At 52.5% G+C, this 27,819-nt stretch overlaps 1 protein-coding gene across 2 annotated transcripts; it reads right to left on the minus strand.

Annotated features, from left to right (window-relative positions):
* Positions 1 to 26,990, minus strand: LOC306805994 (serine/threonine-protein kinase TNNI3K-like). Of its 2 annotated transcripts, none has more exons than XR_013775354.1 (26): positions 26,879 to 26,990; positions 26,183 to 26,291; positions 24,034 to 24,119; positions 22,179 to 22,276; positions 20,030 to 20,140; positions 17,081 to 17,179; positions 16,633 to 16,771; positions 15,366 to 15,510; positions 15,104 to 15,208; positions 14,456 to 14,550; positions 13,464 to 13,613; positions 12,082 to 12,168; positions 11,328 to 11,384; positions 10,888 to 10,980; positions 10,740 to 10,797; positions 10,464 to 10,658; positions 10,076 to 10,180; positions 5,958 to 6,010; positions 5,739 to 5,791; positions 4,627 to 4,759; positions 3,729 to 3,838; positions 2,188 to 2,247; positions 1,873 to 2,037; positions 814 to 893; positions 633 to 715; positions 1 to 268 (listed from the first exon to the last, which is right to left on the minus strand). XR_013775354.1 is itself a non-coding variant. In XM_079314349.1 (26 exons), exons 1-25 carry the CDS (start codon positions 26,916 to 26,918, stop codon positions 645 to 647), a joined length of 2,460 nt encoding a protein of 819 aa, XP_079170475.1. In that variant the 5' UTR covers positions 26,919 to 26,990; the 3' UTR covers positions 205 to 248; positions 600 to 644. The 2 variants fall into 2 exon arrangements, 1 of the variants encoding a protein (XP_079170475.1); XM_079314349.1 differs by having other exon boundaries at positions 205 to 248; positions 600 to 715; positions 1,910 to 2,037.
* Between the last annotated feature and the right edge of the window lie 829 nt (positions 26,991 to 27,819).

The raw sequence follows: 27,819 nt of genomic DNA on the forward strand, positions 1-27,819 counted from the left end.
CAGCCAGGGAGGCAGCTCTGCCTGGCCACGCATGCAGCGTGACAGGTGAAGTCTGTTAATTTGTAAAAACACCCCAGAAAACAGCAGCATGATTAACTCTGTAATTGCTTCTCGAGGGAGAGCTCAGCCCCTGCTGCCCTTCCTCTGTTCTGGCTTTTAATGCCAGAGCTGCAGGTGGCAGGGTGGCAGCTGAGGAGGTGCAGGACAGGGACACTGGCCATGACCTGAGGCTGTCCAGGGCTGGCAGGGTGCAGGGCAGGGACATTGGCTATGTCCCTGAGGCTCTCAGGGCTCTCAGGGTGCAGGGCAGGGACACTGGCCATGTCCCTGAGGCTCTCAGGGCTCTCAGGGTGCAGGGCAGGGACACTGGCCATGTCCCTGAGGCTCTCAGGGTGCAGGACAGGGACACTGGCCATGTCCCTGAGGCTCTCAGGGTGCAGGACAGGGACACTGGCCATGTCCCTGTGGCTCTCAGGGTGCAGGGCAGGGACACTGGCCATGTCCCTGAGGCTCTCAGGGCTCTCAGGGTGCAGGGCAGGGACACTGGCCATGTCCCTGAGGCTCTCAGGGTGCAGGACAGGGACACTGGCCATGCCCCTGTGGCTCTCAGGGCTCCATGTCCAGGGTGATGCTCCCTCCCTCTCTCAGCTGCTGTCCTCCAGGCTGCTGCTGCAGGGGTGGAACCTCATGGTGCTCAGGGGGTCTGACACGTACCCTGCAGGGACACAGAGGGACACAGAGGGTCACAGAGGGTCACAGGGTGCCCTGGCCACCCTGCAGTGCCAGCAGAAGCAGCTGCTGGCAGCAGCTCACCGTTCTGGTCCACGGGGGGGTACTGGAAGCTCCTTCTCATGTCATCCAGAGACAGGCCCTGGGGAGGGGGCTGCCCCGTGCTGCAATCAAACAGGAGTGTCAGTGTAGGTAAGACTGAGGATGGCACAACTCCAGACCATGAGACATCAGCCTGGGCCTGGCCACAGCAGTCCAGTAAACAAACAGCAAGAATAAGTCGTGAAGTGAAACCATGACCCCCAGGCCCCCTCAGTTACCCTTCTGAGAGTGACTCAAATACCCTGTTTGTCTCACAGCTCTCTCTGGATTGCCACCTTGGAAACAATTCCACGCATCAATCCAGGGTCACTGATATGTATTTGATGTGCCACTGCTAAAAGGTCCTTGCAAACACACTTCTGAGGCCAGGAAGATTGTGGAATTATCCTCCAGTCATGGACAAACCCACTGTCCTGCCAGCACGTGGTTCATCCCTGATCCTAGAGATCAGAGCTGCTGTGTTTGCCCTTGAAACCAGCTCTCCCAGTGGCAGGGTCTAACACCTCAGGTGTTTACTTAGTGGTACAATAATGTACTGTGCTGGACACAGGTGCTGGCCCAGGCCTGCTCCTCTATGCTGGTCCCACCACGCCACCTCCCAGCAGCACAGCCTTGTCTTTCTGTGCAGTCAGTCCAGGGAAGCCCCCAGAGCCCTCTGTGCCCCCCAAACCCCACCATGTCCCCTGCCCATACCCACCCTCTGCCCCCAGATCCACCCCAGGCACCAGCCCCCCATGCCCCCCATGCCCCCAGACCCACCCCAGGCGCCAGCCCCCCATGTCCCCCATGCCCCCCAGACCCACCCCAGGCGCCAGCCCCCCATGCCCCCCATGCCCCCCGTGCCCCCAGACCCACCCCAGGCGCCAGCCCCCCATGCCCCCCGTGCCCCCAGCCCCACCCCAGGCGCCAGCCCCCCATGCCCCCCGTGCCCCCCGTGCCCCCAGACCCACCCCAGGCGCCAGCCCCCCATGCCCCCCGTGCCCCCCGTGCCCCCAGACCCACCCCAGGCGCCAGCCCCCCGTGCCCCCCGTGCCCCCAGACCCACCCCAGGCGCCAGCCCCGCGCCTGCAGCGCGTACTCCAGCTCGAAGCGGCTCCGCAGCGCCGCCACGTGGCTGCGGCCGGGAGCGCCGCGCGCCGCCAGGCACTCGGAGGAGGAGGCGGGGGACAGCGACCCGCTGCTGCTGCTGGAGCCGGGGGACAGCACCTGGGACCCCAAAACACCGTCAGGGGGCTCACGGGCCCTCCTCACCCCGCCGGGGCCCCACGGCCGCCCCGGGACCGCACAGGCCCCCCGGGACCCAACAGCACCGCCGGGACCGCACAGACCCCCAGGACCCCCCGGCCCCCGCCTCACCTCGATATTGCACAGACACTCCTCCAGCTTTGTGACAACTTCTGAGAACTCCGGTCTGCCCTGGGAACACGGCAGGAAAGGCAGAGCTGGGTTAACAACGGGAAGGGAAGGGAAGGGAAGGGAAGGGAAGGGAAGGGAAGGGAAGGGAAGGGAAGGGAAGGGAAGGGAAGGGAAGGGAAGGGAAGGGTCCCAGTGCCCCCATTCCCCTCTGAATTTCACAGCACAGCTGTCGGTCTGTTCGGGAGTGATGAAATCTGCAAGTTGAGGTTCAGCTACAATTGGAGAGGAGTGCATACGAGCCTCAACTGCAACTCATCCCTTTTTCTGAAATGATTGGATTTGTGCTAATGCTGACCAGATCACACAGACACCCCCAATGCATTATTGGCTCTGCTCTTTAGGTGGACTTCCCCTTTTCCCACGAGCAGGAGCTCAGCCAGCAGTGATGGGCACTGGACAAGCTCCTGCCCACTCTGTGGCCACCCCGTCCATGAGAGCTGCACTTAATAAAACTAAATCTTTACTGCTTTACAGAGCTCAGCCTTAGGCCTTATGGCAAATTCTCTGGCTCTAATTAAAGCTCACAAATCTTATTAGCCAATGGAAAAGGCTTCTCAGGAGATGCTGCTAATCTTGTAATCGCCAGTTTGCCTTTGGAGACAACTGCTGTCAAAAGTTTCTGGGAAACAGATGTTCAAGTAGCTGATAAATAGAGCCAGACATGGCACATGGGAACTGGCTTTCAGCTGGGATGAGCCTTGAATGAAATTAAAGATAAATAAAAGGATACAATTTCTAATCTGGGGGCATTTCATGGTCATCCAGCAAAACCCCTACAAGCATGCTCAGTTTTCTGCTTTTTTTTCTTTAAACTGAGCAGATCTTCTGGAGAACTTTGACCTGTGAACACTCGTTGAGCTCCAAATTTAATAATTTTTCCATAATAAACAGTAGAAAAAACTTCTAGTGAAGCAAAATAGAGCCTAATAAAGAACAGTAGCAAAAAACTTCTAATAAAAATAATTTTGACAAGTTTTTGCTCAGATCTTGTGCAAAGTTCTGGCTATCCAGGAGCTGACTGAGCCATCAATTGTTTTGTAGTTCTGCCCTGAAGCTCTAAAACACTGGCAAGATGAAGTGACATTGGATGGGTAACAAACTGCACTGGGACTCTGGAAAGATGTTTTCTCCCCATGGGGCTGAGGGGCTGTGGGAATGCTGACAACACTCAGAGACCCATCTCCTGCTTGTCCAGGTCAGCACTTGAATATGACACCTGATTAATAAATCTAAAATGAATGTGTGCTACGTGCTATCATCAGCCATTCCTCACAAAAATCTGAATTTACTCACTCTGTAACAGCTCAAGTCCTAATCAGCATTATGTGATTAATTAAAGGTTAATTTACTTTCCTCCTCAATTCAGCAACTCTCCTGTGTTTGCTGACATACCCGTGATCTGCCTGGGGGTTTCTGCAGTATGAAATGTGTTTTTGGGGTCCAGGCAGAGCAGTGTGCTCCCCTCTGCTGGCTGCACTCACCTCAGGACAGGCATTCCAGCCCCTCATCAGCAGGGCAGAGAGGGGCCTGGGGATGGAGTAACCGATGGGGGGGCGGATGTGGTGATAGGCCATGTCAGCTGCTGCTGCTGCTGCAGGGGCAGGCAGGGCAGGTCAGCAGGGCCAGGAACAACCCTGACACCCTGAGATACCCAACAGCACCAGCCACCAGCCCAGGAACAGCCCTGACACCCCAGAGACACCCATCAACAGCCCTGACCCCCCTGGGACACCCATCAAAAGCCCTGACCCCCCTGGGACACCCAACAGCACCAGCCACCAGCCCAGGAACAGCCCTGACACCCCTGAGACACCCATCAACAGCCCTGACCCCCCTGGGACACCCATCAACAGCCCTGACCCCCCTGGGACACCCAACAGCACCAGCCATCCCATGGATGCTGTCCTGGGGCACACCAAGGAGATGCACCAAGAACTGGCTTTGCAATCCCAGCAATCATGTGACAGACTGACAGACAGACTGACAGACAGACACCCTGCAGCCAGGGTCCTGTTCCCAGCCCCAGGCCTGGACAGGATATTTCTGTGCCTTCCACCAATTGCATATCTTACACTTAATGACACCCTCAGTGAGGTGTTGGTTAGAATCACACAGTGCAGCTACCTCTCAAGATTGGGGACAGTTTAAACAAGGATTCCTGGCAGGTACCTGGTTTCAGGTGGGCGAAGGGGATCTCTCAGGTTTAGGGACAGTTTGAACAAGGATTCCTGGCAGGTACCTGGTTTCAGGTGGGCGAAGGGGATCTCTCAGGTTTAGGGACAGTTTGGACACGGATTCCCGGCAGGTACCTGGTCTCAGGTGTGCAAAGGGGATCTCTCAGGTTTAGGGACAGTTTGGACGCGGATTCCCGGCAGGTACCTGGTTTCAGGTGTGCAAAGGGGATCTCCCCCGTCAGCAGCTCCCAGAGGCACAGGGCGTAGCTGAAGACGTCGGCTTTGACGGTGTACCTGGTGCTCTGGGTGAACACCTCCGGCGCCATCCAGCGCAGGTTCTGCCCGGGAGCAGCGGCTCAGCGCTCCTCTGCCCGCTCAGCTCGGCACTGTCTGCCTGCCTTCCTGCCCCTTCCCTCCATGAAACAATTGATGTGCCAGGGCAATCTGCAGCAGTGCCACCGTGCACGACATGGAACTGATGTGCCGCCTCAGCTCCAGAGGGTGGAACGCCCGGCAGGCTGGGGATGAGGGCAGAGCCCGGGGGGCTGCAGACCACATCCCCTGGCAGGTGCATGCCATGGGCCAGGAACTGGCCAGCTGCGCTGGGGCTGCTCTCTGGGGTCCCTGCACTCCCCAGCTCTGAGCTGAGCTGCTGCACAAGCACCCCCTGTCCCTGGGGAGATGCTCCAGGCTGATTGCAGAGTCCTTGTCCCCCACTGTGTCCCCAGGCTCTGGGTGCCACTGCAGAGTGCTGTAGCAAAGCTGGCCCAGGGCAGGGGCAGCAGCACCCCCTGCCCTGCCCTGCCATCCCACCCCCTCCCACTCAGCAGGGCTGCTCTGAGCATCCCTGCCTCGGGCTGGCACACAGGACACGCTGCACACCGTGGGGACAAGCACTGCCACAGTCACAGATTTAAATCTCACTGTGAGCAGCAGGCCATTGTGAATGAAAGCTGTGAAATGAGGGAACCAGTGCTGAGGAACTAATTCCCTGTTAGAACAAGGATCCACCTGCCAGCAGCCTGTGACTGGGGCAGAGTGGATTAAAAATAACTCTTTAGTAAGGAACTGGAGCAGTAGTGCTCCACAGGCAGCCTTATACAGCATTGTTTCTGCTGCAGATGTTATAGATTCCCTCATCTCTGCTATTAAGGACAGAGAGAAAAAATAAAACCAAGATAGAGAAACACTGAGAGAGATGAAATACTACACCAGTTCCATCTTTTCCAACAAACATATTTGCAATGTCTCCTTCTCCTAAACTGTGTGTGCCTCTATGTTTGATACTAATTATGTGGAACAAAGCAAGGAACAAACCCCAGGTTGTTTTGTCATGTTGTCTTCATCCAGGGATTGCAGAAATCGAGATTCTGAAACAGAGCAAGGGAAAGAATTACTCTCAGGCCAATACAGACACACACCTTATTGTACAAAAGTCCTACCTTAAGAGCAGTTCCACAGGACCCTCTCAGTAAGCACATGTTTAGTTTTAGAGAATTTGGGGTAATTTATAAGTGTTTCATAAAAACTCCTTACCTCCAAAATCAGCAACTACTGCATGACCATCCTCATACAGGAGAATATTGTGACTGGGGAAAAAAGAACAACAAAATATAGGTAATTGTTTGATAGTGTCTTAAAGATGGTGAAAATGTTATAGTTTTTGTGTCATAGCTAAATATCTGAGTTCATATCACCTCCTTGGGTAGCTAAACCACAAAAAGGGTTCAAACAAAATGGGAACTTGGGAAGACCCACAAGCTGCTTTAGCTGGGTCACAAGTTCCAGCAGCTCTGGAGAAAAAGGTTTCCCTGCCCAGGCACTGCACCAGGAAAATTCAGAAGAGTGAAAAGTGTATGAAAAACAGAAATTAAAAAATTGGCAAGAGTTTACATGAGAGGAGGGAAAATGGAAATAATATTGATGGTCTCAACAAAAAGCACAACATTGTCATATTAGAGCTGCAGATACAAACAAGAACAGTCAATTGAGGAACACAAATTTTACCAGATTACAGTTTTAAGACAGAAAAAAAATTAAGCTGTCCCAAACAGGACTCCCACACATCACTGTCTTCAAGATTTCCACCTTCACCTAAACCCAACCCTTGGGATAATAAATTTAATCATAAAAATGTAACCATGATTCTTGATTTATATTCAATCTGATTTTAGCTCTCATGTGTACTTTCCATCAAAACATTGTTGTGATTTCAGTATGACATGTGGAATTGTTTTGAGACACCAAGTGCCAAATGAAAATAGGAGTCAAAGGCAGGGCTGAGTGAGAGAGTCCTGAAGGCTGAGCCCAGGCTGGGTGCAGGAGCACACTGCACACCCTGCTCAAACCTGGCCCTGCCAGCAGGCACAGCAATCATCACCATGGCTCAGTGGGAATAAACTGCTCACAGCCCTGGCTTCAACTCCAGACCCTTCCAGGACTGTGCAGACCTGAATAAACCCAATCTGACAAGTCAAGACATATCTAGACCTAGGCTGGCAGGTTTTGTGGAGAGGCAGAGAAATCAATAGAAATTCCCACTCTGCTCATGGCATGCATCAGCCTCTCAGAGAATCACAGAATCCTTGGGAAGTCTCCAGGCTCTCCAAGATGACAGAGCCCAACCTGTGCCAAATCCCCACCTGTCCCAGCCCAGAACACTGGGGCAGCTCCAGGGATCACAGAGCCCATCCTGTGCCCAATCCCCACCTGTCCCAGCCCAGAGCACTGGGGCAGCTCCAGGGATCACAGAATCCATCCTGTGCCCAATCCCCACCTGTCCCAGCCCAGAGCACTGGGGCAGCTCCAGGGATCACAGAGCCCATCCTGTGCCCAATCCCCACCTGTCCCAGCCCAGAGCACTGGGGCAGCTCCAGGGATCACAGAGCCCATCCTGTGCCCAATCCCCACCTGTCCCAGCCCAGAGCACTGGGGCAGCTCCAGGGATCACAGAGCCCATCCTGTGCCCAATCCCCACCTGTCCCAGCCCAGAACACTGGGGCAGCTCCAGGGATCACAGAATCCATCCTGTGCCCAATCCTCACCTGTCCCAGCCCAGAACACTGGGGCAGCTCCAGGGATCACAGAATCCATCCTGTGCCCAATCCCCACCTGTCCCAGCCCAGAACACTGGGGCAGCTCCAGGGATCACAGAATCCATCCTGTGCCCAATCCCCACCTGTCCCAGCCCAGAGCACTGGGGCAGCTCCAGGGATCACAGAGCCCATCCTGTGCCCAATCCCCACCTCATCCAGCCAGAGCACTCAGTGCCCCTCCAGCTGCTCCTGGGCAGCTCCACCACTGCCCTGGGCACCTCTCCCAGTGCCTGACACCCCTTCAGGGAGGAAATTCTCCCTGCTGCCCAACCTGAACCTGCCCTGCCAGGACCTGGCCAACCCTGCTGAAATGCTCCTCCTGGTGCTGGGTGTGCTGGTGGGCACACCTGAGAGCAGGAAGCTCTGGGAGGGATCTGCCAGCCTGGTACCTCCAGGGAATGCTGCAGATACTGATTTTTCTTTTCCAAAGTCCAAAGCACACCCACAGAAACAAGGCTTGGAAGGAACATCTTAAAAATGCTGCTATTGCCTCAGTGGCACTTCAAAATTTGAAAACCTCAGATGAAACAGGAACTCTTAAGCTTGTGTTTGGAGAAATACAGTGAGGAAAATCCAAGCTGAACTGAGCTGGCAGAAGACTAATACTGAATTCAGCAGAATCAGGAATTGTCTCCTGCTAGGGGCACTCAGGGATGGCAGAGGTGGGAGCAGGCACTGCTCTCTTGGTGAGACCAGGGAAGAAGGGAATGGGGGGTGTGCAATCACCCTGGTTTGTGCAAGGACACGGTTCTGGGCTGTGCCAGGCACAGAGGCTCCTCTGTCCCATGGCAAGTGACAGGCTCAGGTGTCCCTTTCCCAGGGATTTGGCCATTAAAGGATCCTTCTGTCTGCAACGTGCTGGGGGTGTAATGAAAAGCAATGGGTATTTTAGGATTTCACAAGGGGTATTTCAACAAAGAGGAGTCACAGACTCCATCCCTGCTGCCATCCTGTCTCTCATCTCCCTCCCAAGCAGCTCTCAGAAGCGTTCACTGATAGCCAGAGCCATCAAAGCAGGTCAGCCACTCAAAGGCTCCTCCAGCCACATTCAGCTGCTGTGGCTCACATTAGATGGGCACTGAAATGGTCTCTCTTTTATTAAAGTGCTATGATCATCGTGGCTGCCATCCCTCACCACGGGGGGAGCAGTAATAGGGTGGTGCATGTCACCATTTCTGATGGCTGCCAGAAGTGAAAAGCAAAATAAAGCTCCCAATTATTCTTCAAATGGAAGGATAACCCCTTTTCCAGGGTAGAGACATGAAAGATTGATTTTGTTCTCTATTCTGTCGAGCCACATTGCAGGTTTATTTAATGCATTATGTGCAGTGCATTAGATTTAAGAACTCACAAAGGTGGTTGAGTTATGTGGAAATTCAAGGTAAAAAATATGAGGCTCCTTTGAAGCCACTGGCAAAACTTAACACGGAATTTCACTCTCAGTCTTTCTGCTAAGCTGTTGCAAAGATTTTCATCTGTTAATTGTGCCTGTGGCTGGCTGGGGCTCATGCTGCAAGCACCACTCCTGCTCTTGCACTTTGAGGAGCTGAGCCCTCAGCAGCACCCCTCAGGGCACCCCCAGCCCCGGGCACTGCCCCTGACCCCACAAACGGCCCCTGGCACTCTGTGCCCCTCTGGGAACCCACTGAGCTGGGTTTCCTCTCTGGAAACCAGCACTGAAAACCCTCCAGTGCACAGCTGCTCTTCTAAGAGCCACCAAGGCAGGGAGCTGCCCAGGGAGCCTTGCCTGCCCTAGTCTGAGCTTTGGCTGCCCTGCTCTGGGTTTAAGCTGTCCTGCTCTGGGTTTAGGCTGTTCTGCTCTGGGTTTGGCTGCCCTGCTCTGGGTTTGGCTGCCCTGCTCCGGGTTTGGCTGCCCTGCTCCGGGTTTGGCTGCCCTGCTCCGGGTTTAGGCTGCCCTGCACTGGGTTTTGGCTGCCCTGGGAGCTTTGAGCCTTGCCTGCCTTGATCTGAGCTTTGCCTACCATGGTCTGAGCCTTGCCTGCCCTGTTCTGACAGAGCAGGACCATGTTTTGGCCTCAGCAGAAGAACCCTTTCCATCTCCAGCCCTGCAGCAGAGCAGCTCAGGTGCTCCCTGCCCTGCTGTTTCCAGTTTCCATGGCTGAGCAGGAGCAGGTTTCCCTGGCTCAGGGCTCCCCTGGCACCTGCAGGCACAGGTGAGTGCCTGGCCCTGTGCCACAGCCCAGCCCCAGGGGGAGCACCCAGAGCTGCTGCTGGAGCAAACACCAGGCAAACACCCACAGCACAAGAGACAAAGCAAAGGGATGGAGTGAGGAGGGAATGTGACCAAGGGCCCTCAGACAGCAGGGCCAGGCTGAAACTGAAACAGAACACAGAGCTTCAGACAAACACACAGGAGCACTGCCAGTGCCTGCAGCCTCACAGTTCAGCAGTTGTGACTTGCAGGGCTCTCTACAAAACCTCTGAGATCATTGTCAATGGAGTGCTAATGAGACACTGGGGCTGCAGAGACTGCAGGGTGTCCCTGTGCCTCTGAGGTTTCACATTGCCCGAATTTTTAGTTTGGAGACAGGAACTGACCTGTTCAAATCCCGATGTATGATGGGCTGTGTGAGGTTGTGGAGGTACTCCATGCCTTTGGCCACATCTACAGCAATGATGAGTTTGGACTGCAGATCAAGGATTCTGCATTTTGTAAAAAAATAAAAGGTCACTTGAAGTGATAGACAGCTGAAAATTACTCTTACCTGTAAATCACAGAACATTTAAAATTGTTTTACATACAAAATAATGTTAGATAATCTATGTAAACCTATGTACCGTAAAATAATGACAACAATTTTGTGACCACTCACCAATTTACCCAATAAACTGAGCCAAAGCCCATTTCTCCCCCATGCTGTCCTAGGCTGCAATGAGCACTGGCAGCCCCACAGCTCCCACTGCCCATCTGGGGCACAGGCTGTACCTCTTCTGCTCGTGGAGCAGGGAGAAGAGAGACCCCCCCGAGATGTACTGGGTGACAATGGCAAACTGGCTGGGGTCGTCCAGGCAGGCCCCCACCAGCTGGATGACACAGGGGTGGTTGAGGCGGCACAGGATGGACACCTCCCTGCAGAACATGTCCACGTCTGACTTGCAGCAGTAGGAGCTGGCTCTGTAGCTGGATCGGCACAGGGAAGGCAGATGTCACAGGAGGGGGACTGGTGGGTCCTCAAACCAGCCCAGGAAAGGACAAACTCACCGTTTGATGGCAACGATTTTGTTCCTACACCGCCCCTTGTAGACCTTCCCAAAAGAGCCTGAAAGGGACAAAGGAAACGAGCTGGAACATGTTTGAGATGGGCAGCAGCACCCCGAGGGAGGGGGTTGCAAGCCCCTTCCCCGTGTACCTGAGCCAATGATCTCATGGAACTCGATCTCCGAGAGCTGCAGGTGGAAATGTGCAGGGAGCCCAGCCCGGAGCAGCAGCACATCAGCCTTTTCTGCAGGGGAGAGGACTCTGAGCCCCCTGCCCTGCCCTGAGCCCCCCAACACTGCCCTGAGCCCCCCAACACTGCCCTGAGCCCCCTGCCCTGCAGGCTGGGTGCCCTGGCCATGGCTGCTGGATCTGCTGCAGCACAGCCCAGGACAGACACAGGCTGGCAGGGCTGTGGGGCACCCTGGCACCACACCCTGCCAGCCCCAGACACCAGCAAACCCTGCCTGGGGCACAGGAACCACAGGAGATCCTGGGCTGGGGCACAGGACCCTCTGTAGGATGTTCAGGGTGACAAACACATTGGATAAAAGCACCACAAAAGTTCATGTTTTCCCTTGCCATTGCAAATACCTTTTGTCATGCTTTTAATCTTCCCTAGAGGGGATGGCACTGACACGTAGGAACCATCTGAAACAAAGAACAGAGTGAAATATGGAGCTCAGTGATGGTGCTGGTAAATTCATGAGCCAATGATGCCAGAAAGATTCAATAATAAAGGGTGGGAATCAGATAAACACACCAGCACATCTGCCTGGGCTGGGGGGCAGCTCATTCTCCTCTCTGCACCAGCTCAGCAGGATGGGGCTGCTGCAGGCTGCAGACACTGCTGGCAGGGGATGGCATGGCCAGGAAGGGGAGAGATGGGACAGTGTATAAAGGAATTTGTGTATGGCCAGGAAGGGGAGAGCTGGGACAGGGATGGAAGGAACCTGAGCATGGCCAGGGATGGGGAGAGCTGGGACAGGGATGGAAGGAATGTGAGTATGGCCAGGGATGGGGAGAGCTGGGACAGTGTATAAAGGAATCTGAGTATGGCTAGGGATGGGGAGAGCTGGGACAGGGATGGAAGGAATGTGAGTATGGCCAGGGATGGGGAGAGCTGGGACAGTGTATAAAGGAATCTGAGTATGGCCAGGGATGGGGAGAGCTGAGACAGTCATTAAAGGAATTTGTGTATGGCCAGAAAATGGTGAGTGCCATGACAATGATTTTATTTGTGCTGGCCAGGACTGACCCAAAGCTCTCTGACATGGGTACAGCAGTTCCAGAGAGTGCAGCAGGCTTTGGATCAGGCCCTTGGAATAAAATGATTGCTCAGCCATACCTCCTCCAGGCTGGGAGTATTCATTGCAGGGGGATTCATCCTGAGGCCTCTTGTAGTGCTTCAGGAGGGTCACAATTGCATCGTGACCTAGGAAAGAAACAGGAAATACAAGGAACTGCAGGTAACTCAAAGGAGATTAAAAAAAAAAAAAAAAAAACAAAAAAAAACCAGAAAATCAGGAGATTTAAAAAAAATAAGTGAGACGTGCCTATAAAATAGGCAAAGACATGGTGAAGATAATCTAAACCTGCTGTGATTCTTAATTGTAGAAATATTGGAAATTTCTGCCAGTAAAAACAAGCATGTAATTTTCTCAAGTCCACCTACTCCTAAAATGCAAGATTTGGCAAAGGAAAACCCTGCTGCAGGAATCCTGCAATGCAAGTTGACAACAACAGTGCTCAGTGGAGCTGATCAGGAGACCCAGTGCCTGTCTAAACATTCATTTTGTAGCCCTAACCCAGCCCTTTGCACTCCTACTGCTGCAGATGGAACCTCAGCTGCCCCTTCAAGGCACCAGCTGCCACTGGGGCCACCTGCTCAGGTGTTTGAAGCACTAAACTCTGCCTGGCACCTTTCAAAATGCTTTCCTAAACCTTTCCAAGGTGAGTTTTCCCTCAGTGATTTCACACGTATCATTTTGCCAATGGTCAGGTTTTGTAAAGCCCTGCAAACCCATAGTTTTAATTTATGACAGTCACCCTCACAGCAAGTGGCCCTGCAGGGGAATGTCCCAGAATCCACAGGCTCAGAGATGAAAAGGGAGCTGCTGTGCAAGCAGACAGTGCAACAGAACATGGCAGATGCCTCCCTTGGTCCATATCTGCAGAATCCAGGATTCCTGGCTGGTTCTTTGTTTCTCACCATGCTCAGCAGGGAGCTGATGGCTCCTGCATGGCACAGGGGCAGCCCAGCTGCACAGCTGTGCCCTGCTCCAGCTGCACGGGCACCCCTGGGGCTGTGCTGGATGGATGGGGTCCAACAGAGCTCTGGGGTCAGGGATGGGCTTCATGGCCCTTTGTAACCCTTTATGGCCCTTTGTAACCCTTTGTAGCCCTTTGTAACCTTTTGTAACCCTTTATAGCCCTTTGTAACCCTTTATAGCCCTTTATAAACCTTTGTAACCCTTTGTAGCCCTTTGTAGCCCTTTGTAACCCTTTGTAGCCCTTTATAAACCTTTGTAACCCTTTGTAGCCCTTTGTAGCCATTTGTAACCTTTTTTTAACCCTTTTTAACCCTTTAGAGCCCTTTGTGCCATTCCTGGGGTGAGCTCTCTCTTCAGGCACTGCCAGGTTATTCTGAGCTGCCTCCTTCCCCTGCTGCCCTCTCCTTCCTGCACAGCCCTGGTGGGTTTCACAGCAGAGAGCAGAAGATGGACATACCTTTCTCATAAGCCCACATCAGGCAGGTCTGCTCATCCTTTTCCCCACTGGACCTGCTGGGGTCGGAGGCCACCAGGTTCATGTCAGCTCCGTTATCCAGCAGGAACTGCACCAGGCGAATGTGGCCATGGTAGCAGGCACAGTGCAGCCCTGCCCCAGCAGAGAGAGGGAGCACAGCTGTCAGAACGTGCTGCAGGACTGCAGCAACAGCCCAAAGTGCAAATAGATCTCCTCCATAAATAAATGTGTATCAAAAAAAGCTCCCGAGGCAAGAGGCAAAAATGAGACATTAATGCTGCAAGGACCAAACTACTGCCTGTGCACCTTGTGCCACCCCTTACCCTGCCACTGCCACCACACTGAGCAATTCTGCATGTGAGAAACAGCAGCTGCAAGCAAGGGCAGCTCTGTGCACACTGAGCAATTCTGCATGTGAGAAACAGCAGCTGCAAGCAAGGGCAGCTCTGTGACCACACTGAGCAATTCTGCATGAGAAACAGCAGCTGCAAGCAAGGGCAGCTCTGTGCACACTGAGCAATTCTGCATGTGAGAAACAGCTGCAAGCAAGGGCAGCTCTGTGCACACTGAGCAATTCTGCGTGAGAAACAGCAGCTGCAAGCAAGGGCAGCTCTGTGCACACTGAGCAATTCTGCATGTGAGAAACAGCAGCTGCAAGCAAGGGCAGCTCTGTGCACAGGGTCAGGAGGTGTGCAGACCTCCAGGCACCACGAGCCTGTCCTGCAGAATAATGTCTAACTCTGCTTGGAAGGCTCAGCATGGGAGGAACAGTTTACACCAGGTTTTATTACTCATGTACACCCTAATGAGCCTGGTGCACCCTCACTGAAGTCTTATCACTTCTGTGCCTCCTGCAAAAGTGTTTCAGGAGAGCTGTGCCCCGTCTGAGAGGTGCTGGAGTTTCTGGCAATGATGGTTGTGCTTGCCATGCTGCTGGCTCACCCACACACAGTAGGAATGATGATGGTAATTACCTGTGTGCCCATCTCTCCCCTGGTGGTTGATGCTCACAACATTCTGGTCAAGAAGAAACTTGACAAGCTCTATGTTCTTGCCATAGGTGCAAGCACTGCAGGAGGAAAGGCAGTGGTGAGTCCATCACAGGAGTACTTTGGGTAGCCAAAGATTTACAGAGAATTACACCAAGGTAAAAATGCAGTAATAGAGGGTAATTGCAAATGTGCAAATGCATGGTTAATCCACCAGAGCATATTCATTTTTATTGTTTCAGAACCATTCTAATTAATGCTGAATCACCTAATTCTGCAAACAATCTGTGTTGCAAAGTTCCTCTTAAACAGCCCTTCACAAAATTCCATCACTCCAACCAAACCACCTGGTTTCTCCCTCAGAGCACCTGGCTCCAGCAGACACCCAGGTGGAACAAACTCATCTCAGTTCCCAGACAGGACAAGGACAAGCAGAGGAACCATTGGTGGTGGGGAATGATTTTCCCTGCCTGGTTCTGCTCTTCCTTCGTGCCCTGTCAAACTCACCCTCCCTGTGAGCTCAGTCCCTCCCTGGCTGCTGGTGAGTGGGTTACAGACTCCAGTTTGGGATTTTGGGAGTGTGAGTGGGTAAGGGGAGCCCTGCTGACAAATACAGGCACTGGAGCACCTCACCTGTGGAAAGCTGTTTCACTGAATATATTTTCTTTAGAGAGGCTTTCTGTTCCTGAGAGCTGGATGAGTTCCTTGACAACTTCGAACTTCCCATTGTAGCAGGCACTGCAGAGGGAGCCAGCACAGAGGGGTCAGCAGAAGGAGCCCTCCCAAGAGCCCCAAATAAATATTGGTCTGGATGAGGCTGATGCAGAGATGCACACCAGCACTGCAGAGCACAGCAGGAATCTCGGGCAGCCAGCAGCAGCTGCGGGGCACTCACAGGTGCAGGGGGGTGTCTCCGTAGATATTCACCAGGTGGGGCTGCACCTCGGAGCTGCTCTGCAGCAGCAGCTGCACGATGTCACGGTGCCCAAAGCGACAGCAGAAGTGCAGAGGAATGTGATCTTCATTGTCCTGAGCATTCACTGCCGGTGCACCCAGAAAAAACACAGAGAGGATTTTATCCCTAGCACAGCGTGCCTGGCATTGTCTCAGGCATTTAGTAGAATTTTATGTCTTGTGTCTATGCATTTTGAAACCTCCTGGAAAAATGTTGGTGGATGTATTTGTTTAAAATTGAAATTTCTGTGATCTTTTGCTCTGTGCCCTCTGCAGTGATTTCCTGAACTGGGGCATGGCTGCTTCCTTCCAGCTGCAAACTTTTGAAGAAGCTGTCCATGAAGGAATCCTGAGTTATAAACAACCCTTAGAAAAAGCAATTTTGAAGCAAAAGGAAGATGATAACAACATTATCAACAGAACTGGGAATGTCCAGGCAGCACAGAGCTGCTCCAGGGGCAGGGCTCAGTGACCCTGGGGACCCCTGGACTGGGGTGGGATCCGGGCAGAGCCTGCCCAGCTCACCCTGCCTGGAGCCTCTGCTGCCTTGGCACAGCAGGGCTGGCTCTGGGCTGGACAGACACTGTGCTAAAGAAACACCTCAGGTTTGTGACCCCAATTACTGCTCTGCCCTGAACAGGGCCAGATTTATTCAGGTTCTTTCCCCAATTCCTTTCATTCCTGGCACCAAAGGCTTTTCCTCTGCTGCTGCATTTACAGCAAGTTTCAAAGTGTGCTACTTTCAGAGCAAAAGGCTTCCTGCTTCCAGTCTCCCTTTTCTTTTTTTCTGTGCTGAAGATTCTGAGTTTAAAGAAAAGGATCTGAAATGGTGCCCCAGATTCTTTCCTTTTGGAATAAACTCTCTAACAGAGAGCAAACCTCCCACTGCCCTGTCACAATGAGAGAATGTCTCTTTTCCTCTTTATTATAATTATACCAGCTCAGAGCACGCACGTGGAGGCTGAAACTCCCTGAGCTCACTCTCAGAGCTGACAGAGCTGCTCCCTCCAGGCCCTGCTGCTGCTCTCACACATCCTGAGCTGCAGCAGCACTCACAGCCTGCAGGACCCAGGGAAACTCTCCAACTCTGCTCTTGTTTCAGCTCGCCCGGATGACACAGACACTCGTACAAAGTGCACGTGTCAGGGAGCTAAGGCTCTCTCTAGAAAACACTGTGTTACAGGTGGTTTTAAATTATCTTTTCCTACCATCAGCTTTGCTTCCCTCCTCCATCAGAAGCTTTGTGATGTTGAGGAAGCCTTTGGCAGCAGCCAGGTGCAGAGGTCTGTCCCCAACCTCACCACTCGCATTCACGTCGGCCCCGAACTTCAGCAGGAGGCGAGTTACCTGAACATTGCACCAGGGTCAATTAAACACCCCTTGGAAACTGAACTGAGAAAACCAGGTGCAATATTGCACTGGGTAATGCTGTATATGTCAGCATTCTGCAAAGTTAAAATAGGGAGAAGAGGTTAAAGAGAACACCCATTTTCATAGGTGTCTATGAAAATATTAAAACTCTCGAAAGCACGCAAACGTTAATTCAGAAAACCATTCTGTGTGGTGGATGGAGACCAGAGTGGCTGGTCTGAGTGACAAACAGTGTCAGAAAGGGACAGCCCAGAGCCAAGTCCAGGGCTGAGGCTGCCCAGTCACCTGCTCGTGGCCGCAGTAGGCAGCGATGTGCAGAGGGGTGAAGAACACGGCGTCCTGAACGTTGACAGAGGCCCCGTGCTGCAGCAGGATATCCACAGCCTGGGCACAAAAAAATCACATTATACACTGGGTTACATCCCATTCACACAGACCCTGTGCTGCAGCAGGATATCCACAGCCTGGGCACAAAAAAATCACATTATACACTGGGTTACATCCCATTCACACAGACCCTGTGCTGCAGCAGGATATCCACAGCCTGGGCACAAAAAAATCACATTATACACTGGGTTACATCCCATTCACACAGACCCTGTGCTGCAGCAGGATATCCACAGCCTGGGCACAAAAAAATCACATTATACACTGGGTTACATCACATTCACACAGACCCTGTGCTGCAGCAGGATATCCACAGCCTGGGGCAAGAAAAAATCACAATATACACTGGGTTACATCACATTCACACAGACCCTGTGCTGCAGCAGGATATCCACAGCCTGGGCACAAAAAAATCACATTATACACTGGGTTACATCACATTCACACAGACCCTGTGCTGCAGCAGGATATCCACAGCCTGGGGGACCAGGAGCACAAAAAAAATCAGAATATACACTGCACATATGTATATATGTATATATGTATATATGCCTATATGTCTATGTGTCTACATGTCTATGTATATATCTATATGTCTAAATGTCTATACATATGTGTATATGTGTATATATGTATGTAGGTATATGTGTATATATGTATACATGTGCTCTGGTAAAACAGGATTTTGAAACCTCACACCTCCAGTTTAAAGAAAGTCAAACAGCCCCAAACAAATGAGTTATGAAGGTGCAGAGCTGTGTAAAAGGGATCAGCTTACAGTACTTGAACTGAACACTGAATGTCACTGATGCTTTGCAAATGAGCTTGAAATCGGTGTGCCACTAAAATAAACTGATTTCTGAAGTGAGAGCACAGAAATGGCTGTCTAGATATCCTCAGAACAACCTTTAATTTTCTTTTAGCCATTATGAACAAAGAGCTGTAAACATGTGAGAGTTTTTAGAAGTGAAAAAGTCACACAAAATGAAAAGATCCTTTTAAATTTAAACGTGTGAAGGTAAATCCTCAAACAGGGGAAGATTCCTTGTGTTAGAAGATAAGAGCTCTTTGGCTTCAATAAACAACTCTAAGAGTTTTCTTTCAAATTTCTATTTCTTTTGTCCCTCAGGAGGCCCAGGTGTTTTCTGGCAAGCTGTGAACTCTCAAGAAATGCCTTTCTCCACTCTATTCAAAATTTAGATTAATCCAGAAGCCTTCAAGGTGAAGAGATGGTGCTGAGTGATGTGGAGCCACCCTGTGAGGAGCACACAGCCAGATGGGCTTTGGCACATTTTCCAGGCTGGAGCAAAGGCAGCTCTGCTTGCTGCCTGTGATCTGATAAATGGGATTTGGTGTGTGTACTGAAATTCCTCTGGAGTGTAAATGGTGAGAGGGGCACAGAGACAGCCTTGGTGGTCTCTCAGACAAAACTCCTTTCTAGGAAAGGAAAAAGGAGCCTTGGAAAGCACTGAAAACTGTCACAGGTATCACAGGTGTGAGACTCTGCTGGAGGGATGTGCAAGGACAGAAATACTTCAGAAAATGAGGCAAAAAAGAGATTTCTATGCTCAGGAGACAGTGAAGGTGGAGCCTGTAACCCAGGGACATTGCCCAGCTGCAGAGGAAGCTCAAAAGCAGCCCAAAATCCCAGCCTGGAGAGCCAGGGGAGACAATGCTGCCCTTCCTTGTACAACCAATGGAATCTCCAAACAACACTAAACCACTTGTACAATGGCCTCAGCAATTTTTCCTAAAATTCTCTTACAAAAGGGTTACTCAGAAGTGTTTTGAACACTCAAGTCGATCTTCACTTCAAAGACAATTAAATAAGACACTCTGAAGGTTAGAAGGAGAAAAAAAAAACCAGACATGGGGACTTTGTGTTTTGGAAAAGGGCAAGGGATAAAACCTCATCCTTATAATGGGGGGTTGAAAAAATTATTCCATGTTTTCATTAATTTTATTGAAATTGTGGCCAAAACAAGCTACTTCATCTTGCAGAGGAACTTCTAAACTGACTGAAAATTTCACAGCTATGTAAAGAAGGAAAGCAAGAGCCTGGGCTGTAAATCCTTGGCTCCCAGAGCAGCAATGAACCAAATGAGTTATACAGGCTCCCACTCCATTTATAGGGATGCTTGTGGCACAGAGCTGATCCTTCTCCCAAGGAAGAAATAAGGACTAGCAGCAGTTCACTTCCCATGGAGTAAATAGACTTGTCCTTGCAAGTCTTGCCCACAAGCCCAGCAGGAGCTCAGGATATCTGAGCAGGTCTGCCTTTGGCTTTTAGCAGAAGGGACAGATGCTTCAGAAATCACTTGGAACCCCAGAGTGCCCTGAGAAGACTGGAGAGATCACAGCATCCCAGAGTTAGGGCTCAGGCTAACAGCTCCACCATCATCCTGCACACAACTATTAGAATCAAACAATCCTCAAGGTTGGAAAAGACCCCTGAGATCTGTGAAGTCCAACCTTTGATCTGTGTCCTTGGTGCACGTTTGTTCAGTGAAAAAATACGTGCACAGACGCAATCTTCCCAAAAACCAGAAAAATAAATTAAATAAAATCCAGCTGTACTTAACCAGTTATGGATGCAGTTTTGAAAGAGGTGAAGCAGAGAAGTATTAACCAGTTCTGGGTCAGTTCTGGCAGGTGAAGCAGAGCTGCATTACCCAGTTAACTGAATGCAGTTCTGGCAGGTGAAGCAGAGCTGCATTACCCAGTCCTAGATGAGCTCTGGCAGGTGAAGCAGAGCTGCATTCCCCAGCTCTGGGCCAGCTCTGGCAGGTGAATCAGGCTGGCTGCCCGTGCCCACCCTGCCCCAGCCCCTCCCTCACCCCCACGTACCTGCTGGTGCCCGGCCAGGCTCGCCACGTGCAGGGCAGTCAGGGCCCCGTAGCCAACCTGCTGGATGTCAGCCCCTCCGTGCAGCAGGGCTGCCAGCAGCTCTGCCTGGTCCTGCAACAGGGCAGCCAGTCAGCAGGGACAGGGTCACACACCAGCCTGGGATCACACACAGCAACCTGGGACAGCATCACACACCAAACCTGGGACAGCATCACACCAAACCTGGCACAGCATCACACACACCAAACCTGGGACAGGATCACACCAACCTGGGACAGGATCACACACCAAACCTGGGACAGCATCACACCAAACCTGGGACAGCATCACACATACCAAACCTGGGACAGGATCACACACCAAACCTGGGACAGGATCACACACACCAAACCTGGGACAGGATCACACACCAAACCTGGGACAGGATCACACACCAAACCTGGGACAGGATCACACACCAACCTGGGACAGCATCACACACCAACCTGGGACAGCATCACACACACCAAACCTGGGACAGGATCACACACCAACCTGGGACAGCATCACACACACCAAACCTGGGACAGGATCACACACACCAAACCTGGGACAGGATCACACACCAAACCTGGGACAGGATCACACCAACCTGGGACAGCATCACACACCAAACCTGGGACAGGATCACACACCAAACCTGGGACAGCATCACACACCAAACCTGGGACAGCATCACACACCAAACCTGGGACAGCATCACACCAAACCTGGCACAGCATCACACACACCAAACCTGGGACAGGATCACACACCAAACCTGGGACAGGATCACACCAACCTGGGACAGCATCACACACCAAACCTGGGACAGGATCACACCAACCTGGGACAGCATCACACACCAAACCTGGGACAGGATCACACCAAACCTGGGACAGGATCACACACCAAACCTGGGACAGCATCACACACCAAACCTGGGACAGCATCACACACCAAACCTGGGACAGGATCACACCAAACCTGGGACAGGATCACACCAACCTGGGACAGGATCACACACCAAACCTGGGACAGGATCACACCAAACCTGGGACAGGATCACACACCAAACCTGGGACAGGATCACACCAAACCTGGGACAGCATCACACACCAAACCTGGGACAGGATCACACACCAAACCTGGGACAGCATCACACACCAAACCTGGGACAGGATCACACCAAACCTGGGACAGCATCACACACCAAACCTGGGACAGGATCACACCAACCTGGGACAGGATCACACACACCAAACCTGGGACAGGATCACACCAACCTGGGACAGCATCACACACCAAACCTGGGACAGGATCACACCAAACCTGGGACAGCATCACACACCAAACCTGGGACAGGATCACACACCAAACCTGGGACAGGATCACACCAACCTGGGACAGCATCACACACCAAACCTGGGACAGGATCACACCAAACCTGGGACAGCATCACACACCAAACCTGGGACAGGATCACACATCAAACCTGGGACAGCATCACACCAACCTGGGACAGCATCACACCAACCTGGGACAGCATCACACACCAAACCTGGGACAGCATCACACACCAAACTTGGGATCACACACACCAACCTGGGACAGGATCACACACCAAACCTGGGACAGGGATCCACTCACATCATCCCTGGGACAGGACTCACATGGGACAGAGCTCACCCCATCATCCCTGGGACAGCTCCCAGCCTTGGCTGTGACACCCAGAGGGACCAGCTGAGCCCCAGGGGTTCAGAGTGCCAGGAGAGGCTGGGCAAGGCTGGCCTGGGCACCAGGCTAGGCTTTGCTAGACTGAAGCCTGGATGTCAAAAGAGGCTCTATCCTGGTTTTATGGTGGCACAGGACAACCCCTGTACCTTGAGTCCCTGTGTCTTGCACTGGGTGTCTCCATCAGTAGTTCCAAAGCAGTGTCCTACCCCATGGATGACACTGCAAAAGCTGATTCCTGTGCATGGGCCCCTTATGGGGCATTTTCCTATGCACCACAAGGGTGAAATTAATGTTTTCACCAGGAATAATGACTAGAGAGCTCATCTAGACAGTTCAGACAAACCAGTGGCTCAGTTCTGATTTCCTGGCACCAATTCCAGCTAAGATAATTTACCTTATAGGCTGCCAAGTGCAGAGCTGTAAATCCATTTCTCGTTAGCCTGGATGGGCGCAGCCCTTTCAGCATCAGAGTCCTGATGTGTGATTTGTTACCTTCAGGGAGAAAAGTGGGAAAAAAGTCAGTTACAGGAAAGAACGTGCAGATGAGGTAAGAAGTTTCTCTGAAAGCAGAGAAATAGGTACCTGAACTGCTGGCCTAGGCAAGTAATGAAATACATCCTGTGACACTGAAATGGTGAACACACCTTGCCCTCTTCCCTTGTGGATTCTGATCTGGGAAAAGCCCTGTCAGCTGATGTTTGTCACTGAAGCATTTCAGTTATTCTTCTTTTAATCAGTGTGGAATAGAATACAGATATTTTCACTAGGGCAGGAGGGCTGGTGGTGTAAGTGCAGCAAAGTGCTGCCACAACAAGGTCCCTGTGCTGGAGCCTGAGCCAAGGGCAGAGTCCAGAAAGGTGGAGCCAGAAATGCTCTGAGACGAACTTGGATTAAGGAGTGCACACAGGAACAATTCTGGATGAGCTTGATTTTTAATATTAATACATTGTTATGCTAATGAAAAAGTTTATGTGTTTAAGGCCTTTTAAAAAGTGACATGAATGTATCAATATGAATATTTTAACTGTAGATATGAACAAAAGCATCAGTACTAAAGTAAACAAATGTTAAAATAGCTATAATCCCATAATTTAAATATAAAAAATCCCAGGTGTCCCCCCAAAAAGAACAAAAAACCGAAGAAAACCCTGTTTTCAAATATTGAAAAAGCTTTTGTTTAAACCGTCATAATCCTTAAAGTGTATCCCATAAGTTAATATAGTTAATAAGTTAATATAAGTTAATGCAGACCTCAATAATAGTTGTAAAAAAACCATTAGTAAAAAAAATTACATAATAACGAAATTTCCATTCTCTCAAATAACTAATCACTATAACATCAAGGCCACAAAAAACCTGTTTCTTGTATAAAAATCTCCATAAACTAAAAAGAAAAGTCTTCTCTTGGGAGTAAATTAATAAAAGACTATTTTAGAAACAGTAAATTAACTAAATTTTTTCCATACTTGGTTGGTGTGAAAAAGAAGAAGTTGTAGGAAAAAAATATTCTTAACATTTTATTCTGATTCTTATTAATATTTTTATAGTTTGTAATAATAAAATAAATTTTTAAAAATTTCTTTGTAGCCTTTACAGGTGAGGCCTATTACGCCTTCCTGCTGGGGTTGTGTCACACATGAGCCAGGCAGGAGCCACGGTGGGCAGAGCTGAGCGGGGACAGGCACAGGGACAGGCACAGGACAGGCACAGGGACAGGCACAGGGACAGGGACAGGCACAGGCACAGGCACAGGACAGGCACAGGGCAGGCACAGGGCAGGCACAGGGACAGGCACAGGGACAGGGACAGGCACAGGGACAGGCACAGGGACAGGGACAGGGACAGGCACAGGGACAGGACAGGACAGGTACAGGGACAGGCACAGGGACAGGGACAGGGACAGGGACAGGGACAGGCACAGGGACAGGACAGGACAGGTACAGGGACAGGCACAGGGACAGGGACAGGGACAGGGACAGGGACAGGCACAGGCACAGGGACAGGCACAGGGACAGGGACAGGCACAGGCACAGGCACAGGGACAGGCACAGGGACAGGGACAGGGACAGGGACAGGGACAGGCACAGGGACAGGCACAGGGACAGGGACAGGCACAGGGACAGGCACAGGGACAGGCACAGGGCAGGCACAGGGACAGGCACAGGGACAGGGACAGGGACAGGCACAGGACAGGGACAGGGACAGGCACAGGGACAGGCTCAGGGCAGGGGCGAGCGGCGCTCACGCACCCCCGCAGACGCAGCACAGGTGCAGCAGCGACAGCCCCGCCTCGGTGCGGAAACACAGGTTCACCCTGGAGAACGCCTCCGCCGAGCTGCGGGCGAGAGCGGGACACGGGCATCCTCCGGGAACCGGGCACGGGGATCCTCCGGGAACCGGGCATGGGGATCCTCCGGGAACAGGGCACGGGGACCCTCCGGGAACCGGGCACGGGCATCCTCCGGGAACCGGGCACGGGGACCCTCCGGGAACCGGGCACGGGGATCCTCCGGGAACCGGGCACGGGGACCCTCCGGGAACCGGGCACGGGCATCCTCCGGGAACCGGGCACGGGGACCCTCCGGGAACCGGGCACGGGGACCCTCCGGGAACCGGGCACGGGGATCCTCCGGGAACCGGGCACGGGGATCCTCCGGGAACAGGGCACGGGGATCCTCCGGGAACCGGGCACGGGGATCCTCCGGGAACAGGGGACACGATGGGATCCTCCGGGAACCGGGCACGGGCATCCTCCGGGAACAGGGCACGGGGATCCTCCGGGAACAGGGCATGGGGATCCTCCGGGAACAGGGCACGGGGATCCTCCGGGAACAGGGGACACGATGGGATCCTCCCGGGAACAGGGCACGGGGATCCTCCGGGAACCGGGCACGGGGATCCTCCGGGAACCGGGCACGGGGATCCTCCGGGAACCGAGCACACAATGGGATCCTCCCGGGAACAGGGCACGGGGATCCTCCGGGAACAGGGCACGGGGAATCCTCCCGGGAACAGGGCATGGGGATCCTCCGGGAACCGGGCACGGGGAATCCTCCCGGGAACAGGGGACACGGGGAATCCTCCCGGGAACAGGGCACGGGGATCCTCCGGGAACAGGGCACGGGGAATCCTCCCGGGAACAGGGGACACGGGGAATCCTCCCGGGAACAGGGCACGGGGATCCTCCGGGAACAGGGCACGGGGAATCCTCCCGGGAACAGGGGACACGGGGAATCCTCCCGGGAACAGGGCATGGGGATCCTCCGGGAACAGGGCACGGGGAATCCTCCCGGGAACAGGGGACACGGGGAATCCTCCCGGGAACAGGGCACACAATGGGATCCTCCCGGGAGCAGGGGACACGGGGAATCCTCCCGGGAACAGGGCACGGGGATACTCCCGGGACACTGCACACAATGGGATCCTCCCGGGAACAGGGGACACGGGGAATCCTCCTGGGAACAGGGACACGATGGGATCCTCCCGAGAGCGGGTCACTGCGGGCACTGCGGGCACCTCCGAGAGCAGAGCACACAGTGCGATCCTCCCGGGAACAGGGCATGGGGAGCCCCTGGGACACTGCACACAGTGCAATCCTCCCGAGAGGGGCACGGGGAACACCCTGGGACACATTGTACCCAAATGGAATCCTCCCGAGAGACAATGCAGGGTTACACCCAATGCAATCCTCCTGAGAGAAGGGCATGGGGCGTCCTCCTGGGACACATTGTACCCAAATGCAATCATCCTGACACACAAGGGTTTGTACCCAAATGGAATCCTCCTGAGACACAAGGCTGGGTTTGTACCCAGCTCACAGGCTGTAAATTCAGAAATGCTTCACTGCTATCAGGCTGAGTGGTTCAGGTTTATTGTTTCCTGAGAAATCCTGCCATGCAATCGAGAATCTCGATTTTGGCCTGCCTGCAGAAGTTTGGGATTTCCCACTCAGTATCAGCAGACCCATGACCCTGATTTTGCAGAACACTGGGATTTGTGTAACTATGAACTCATTCCCATCTGTGAGCTGGGTGTCAGCTGCACTGGAGCTTTGAGGGTAATTCCTCAAAGCACTGCGGCAATGCACTGCTGCAATGCACTGCTGCATTCCTGCTGCAGAAACACACCAGCAGAACTGGGGAGTGCACAGCAAACCCAGACATTGCACTAGAGCCACTTGTGGTGCTGTACATTGGTGTTTGCTGTAAAATACTGGCATTAATCAGCAGTCACTAATTTTGGTCGTGTGCTGTGGGCTCTGCCCAGCACCAGGACGATGTATTCCCAAAAATAGACAGGGGGAACATGCATTCCACAGAGAAACTGCCCACACAGAGCAGCTGAAAGTGCACCCACTGCCAGCAGTCAGCAGCCAGTGAGCAGACCCTGGGGCAGTACCTGAAGACCTGCTGTAGCTCTGCCAGCTCCTTCTCCCCCAGGTGCAGATCGTCCTCCAGCCGCTCCCTGACTGTGGCATAGGACTCACCAACCTTCTTCTTCCACTCATCTGCAACAAACACTCCCAACTGATGAAACCTCCAAGCACAAAAATCAGCGTGCCCCAGTAACCAAACACTTCATTTGTAAACATCCAATTGTACAATTTTGTATATATTGCTATTAAAGTTTAAAATATTACAGCTTTTAAATTATTCCTGTTGCAGCCAATACAGGAACATATTCAAGGATTTCAGAGACAGTAAATATGCATGAATCCTCACTAGAAATATTTTATTATTAAATAATATCCAAGAGAAAACTTAAAGCTCAGGTTACATTTGCTAGCTCTTTTTTCCTCAACAGACACACAGCAGAAAACAGCTGGAGATTCAAAGTTTTTTTTTTTTTCATGAAGTATGAGTTAAATCAACATAGTATACAAGTTATTATGACCTTATATAATTGCCCAAATAAATTTAGCTTAGTAGTTCTTTTGGTATGTCTTCTTTCACAGCCTGCATCTGGGTTAAGTCAAGAACAATACCTGAGCCTTGACCTCAAGAGCAAAGCAGGAATGAATTATCCCCTGAAATAGCATTTCTCCTTGCCCATGGATGGATGGCACACCACCTGTAAAAAAGTGACATTAGTTACCCGTGCAAGTCTGGCTTGGTCTGGATTTATAATTTCCCATTTGTCCAATGTATCTTCTTTGTTTCAGCAAAGTTCTTGCAGTAATATGATTCCCTGTTCAGGGGCAGTGACAGTCCTGCTGAAAAATACTTGTGATAGTGTCTGGCTAAAAATAATCACTGTGCCCAGAGGAATGTCATGCAACAATAGCCTGTGCTGTGCCCTGGGCTAAAGTGACAGAACATCCACTCAGGTGGCTGAGAAACCTGCAAAGAAACCCCTGACCCACCTCCTGGGCACCCCCAGCCGTGGGAAGGGGTAATTTGGGAAGGGTAATAATTGGTAACTTGCTGCCCATTCTGTAGGGAAAAGGGAATTCAGGCAGCTGAAGGCAGCCAGGTGTTCTGTGAGGGTACCCAGGAGTGCAGGGGGTCCCCAGGGAGTGCAGGGGATCTCCAGGGAGTGCAGGGGGTCCCAGGGAGTGCAGGGGGTCCCCAGGGGGTGCAGGGGTCCCCAAAGAGTGCAGGGGGTCCCCAGGAATGCAGGGGATCTCCAGGGAGTGCAGGGGGTCCCAGGGAGTGCAGGGGGTCCCCAGGGGGTGCAGGGGTCCCCAAAGAGTGCAGGGGGTCCCCAGGAATGCAGGGGATCTCCAGGGAGTGCAGGGGGTCCCAGGGAGTGCAGGGGTCCCCAGGGAGTGCAGGGGGTCCCCAGGGGGTGCAGGGGTCCCCAAAGAGTGCAGGGGGTCCCCAGGAATGCAGGGGATCTCCAGGGAGTGCAGGGGGTCCCAGGGAGTGCAGGGGGTCCCCAAGGAGTGCAGGGGTCCCCAGGGGGTGCAGGGATCTCCAGGGAGTGCAGGGGTTCCCAGGGAGTGCAGGGGTCCCAGGGAGTGCAGGGTTCCCAGGGAGTGCAGGGGGTCCCCAAAGAGTGCAGGGGTCCCCAAGGAGTGCAGGGGTCCCCAGGGG

Source organism: Erithacus rubecula, assembly GCF_903797595.1.
Source record: "Erithacus rubecula genome assembly, chromosome: 10".
Lineage (NCBI taxonomy): Eukaryota > Metazoa > Chordata > Aves > Passeriformes > Muscicapidae > Erithacus > Erithacus rubecula.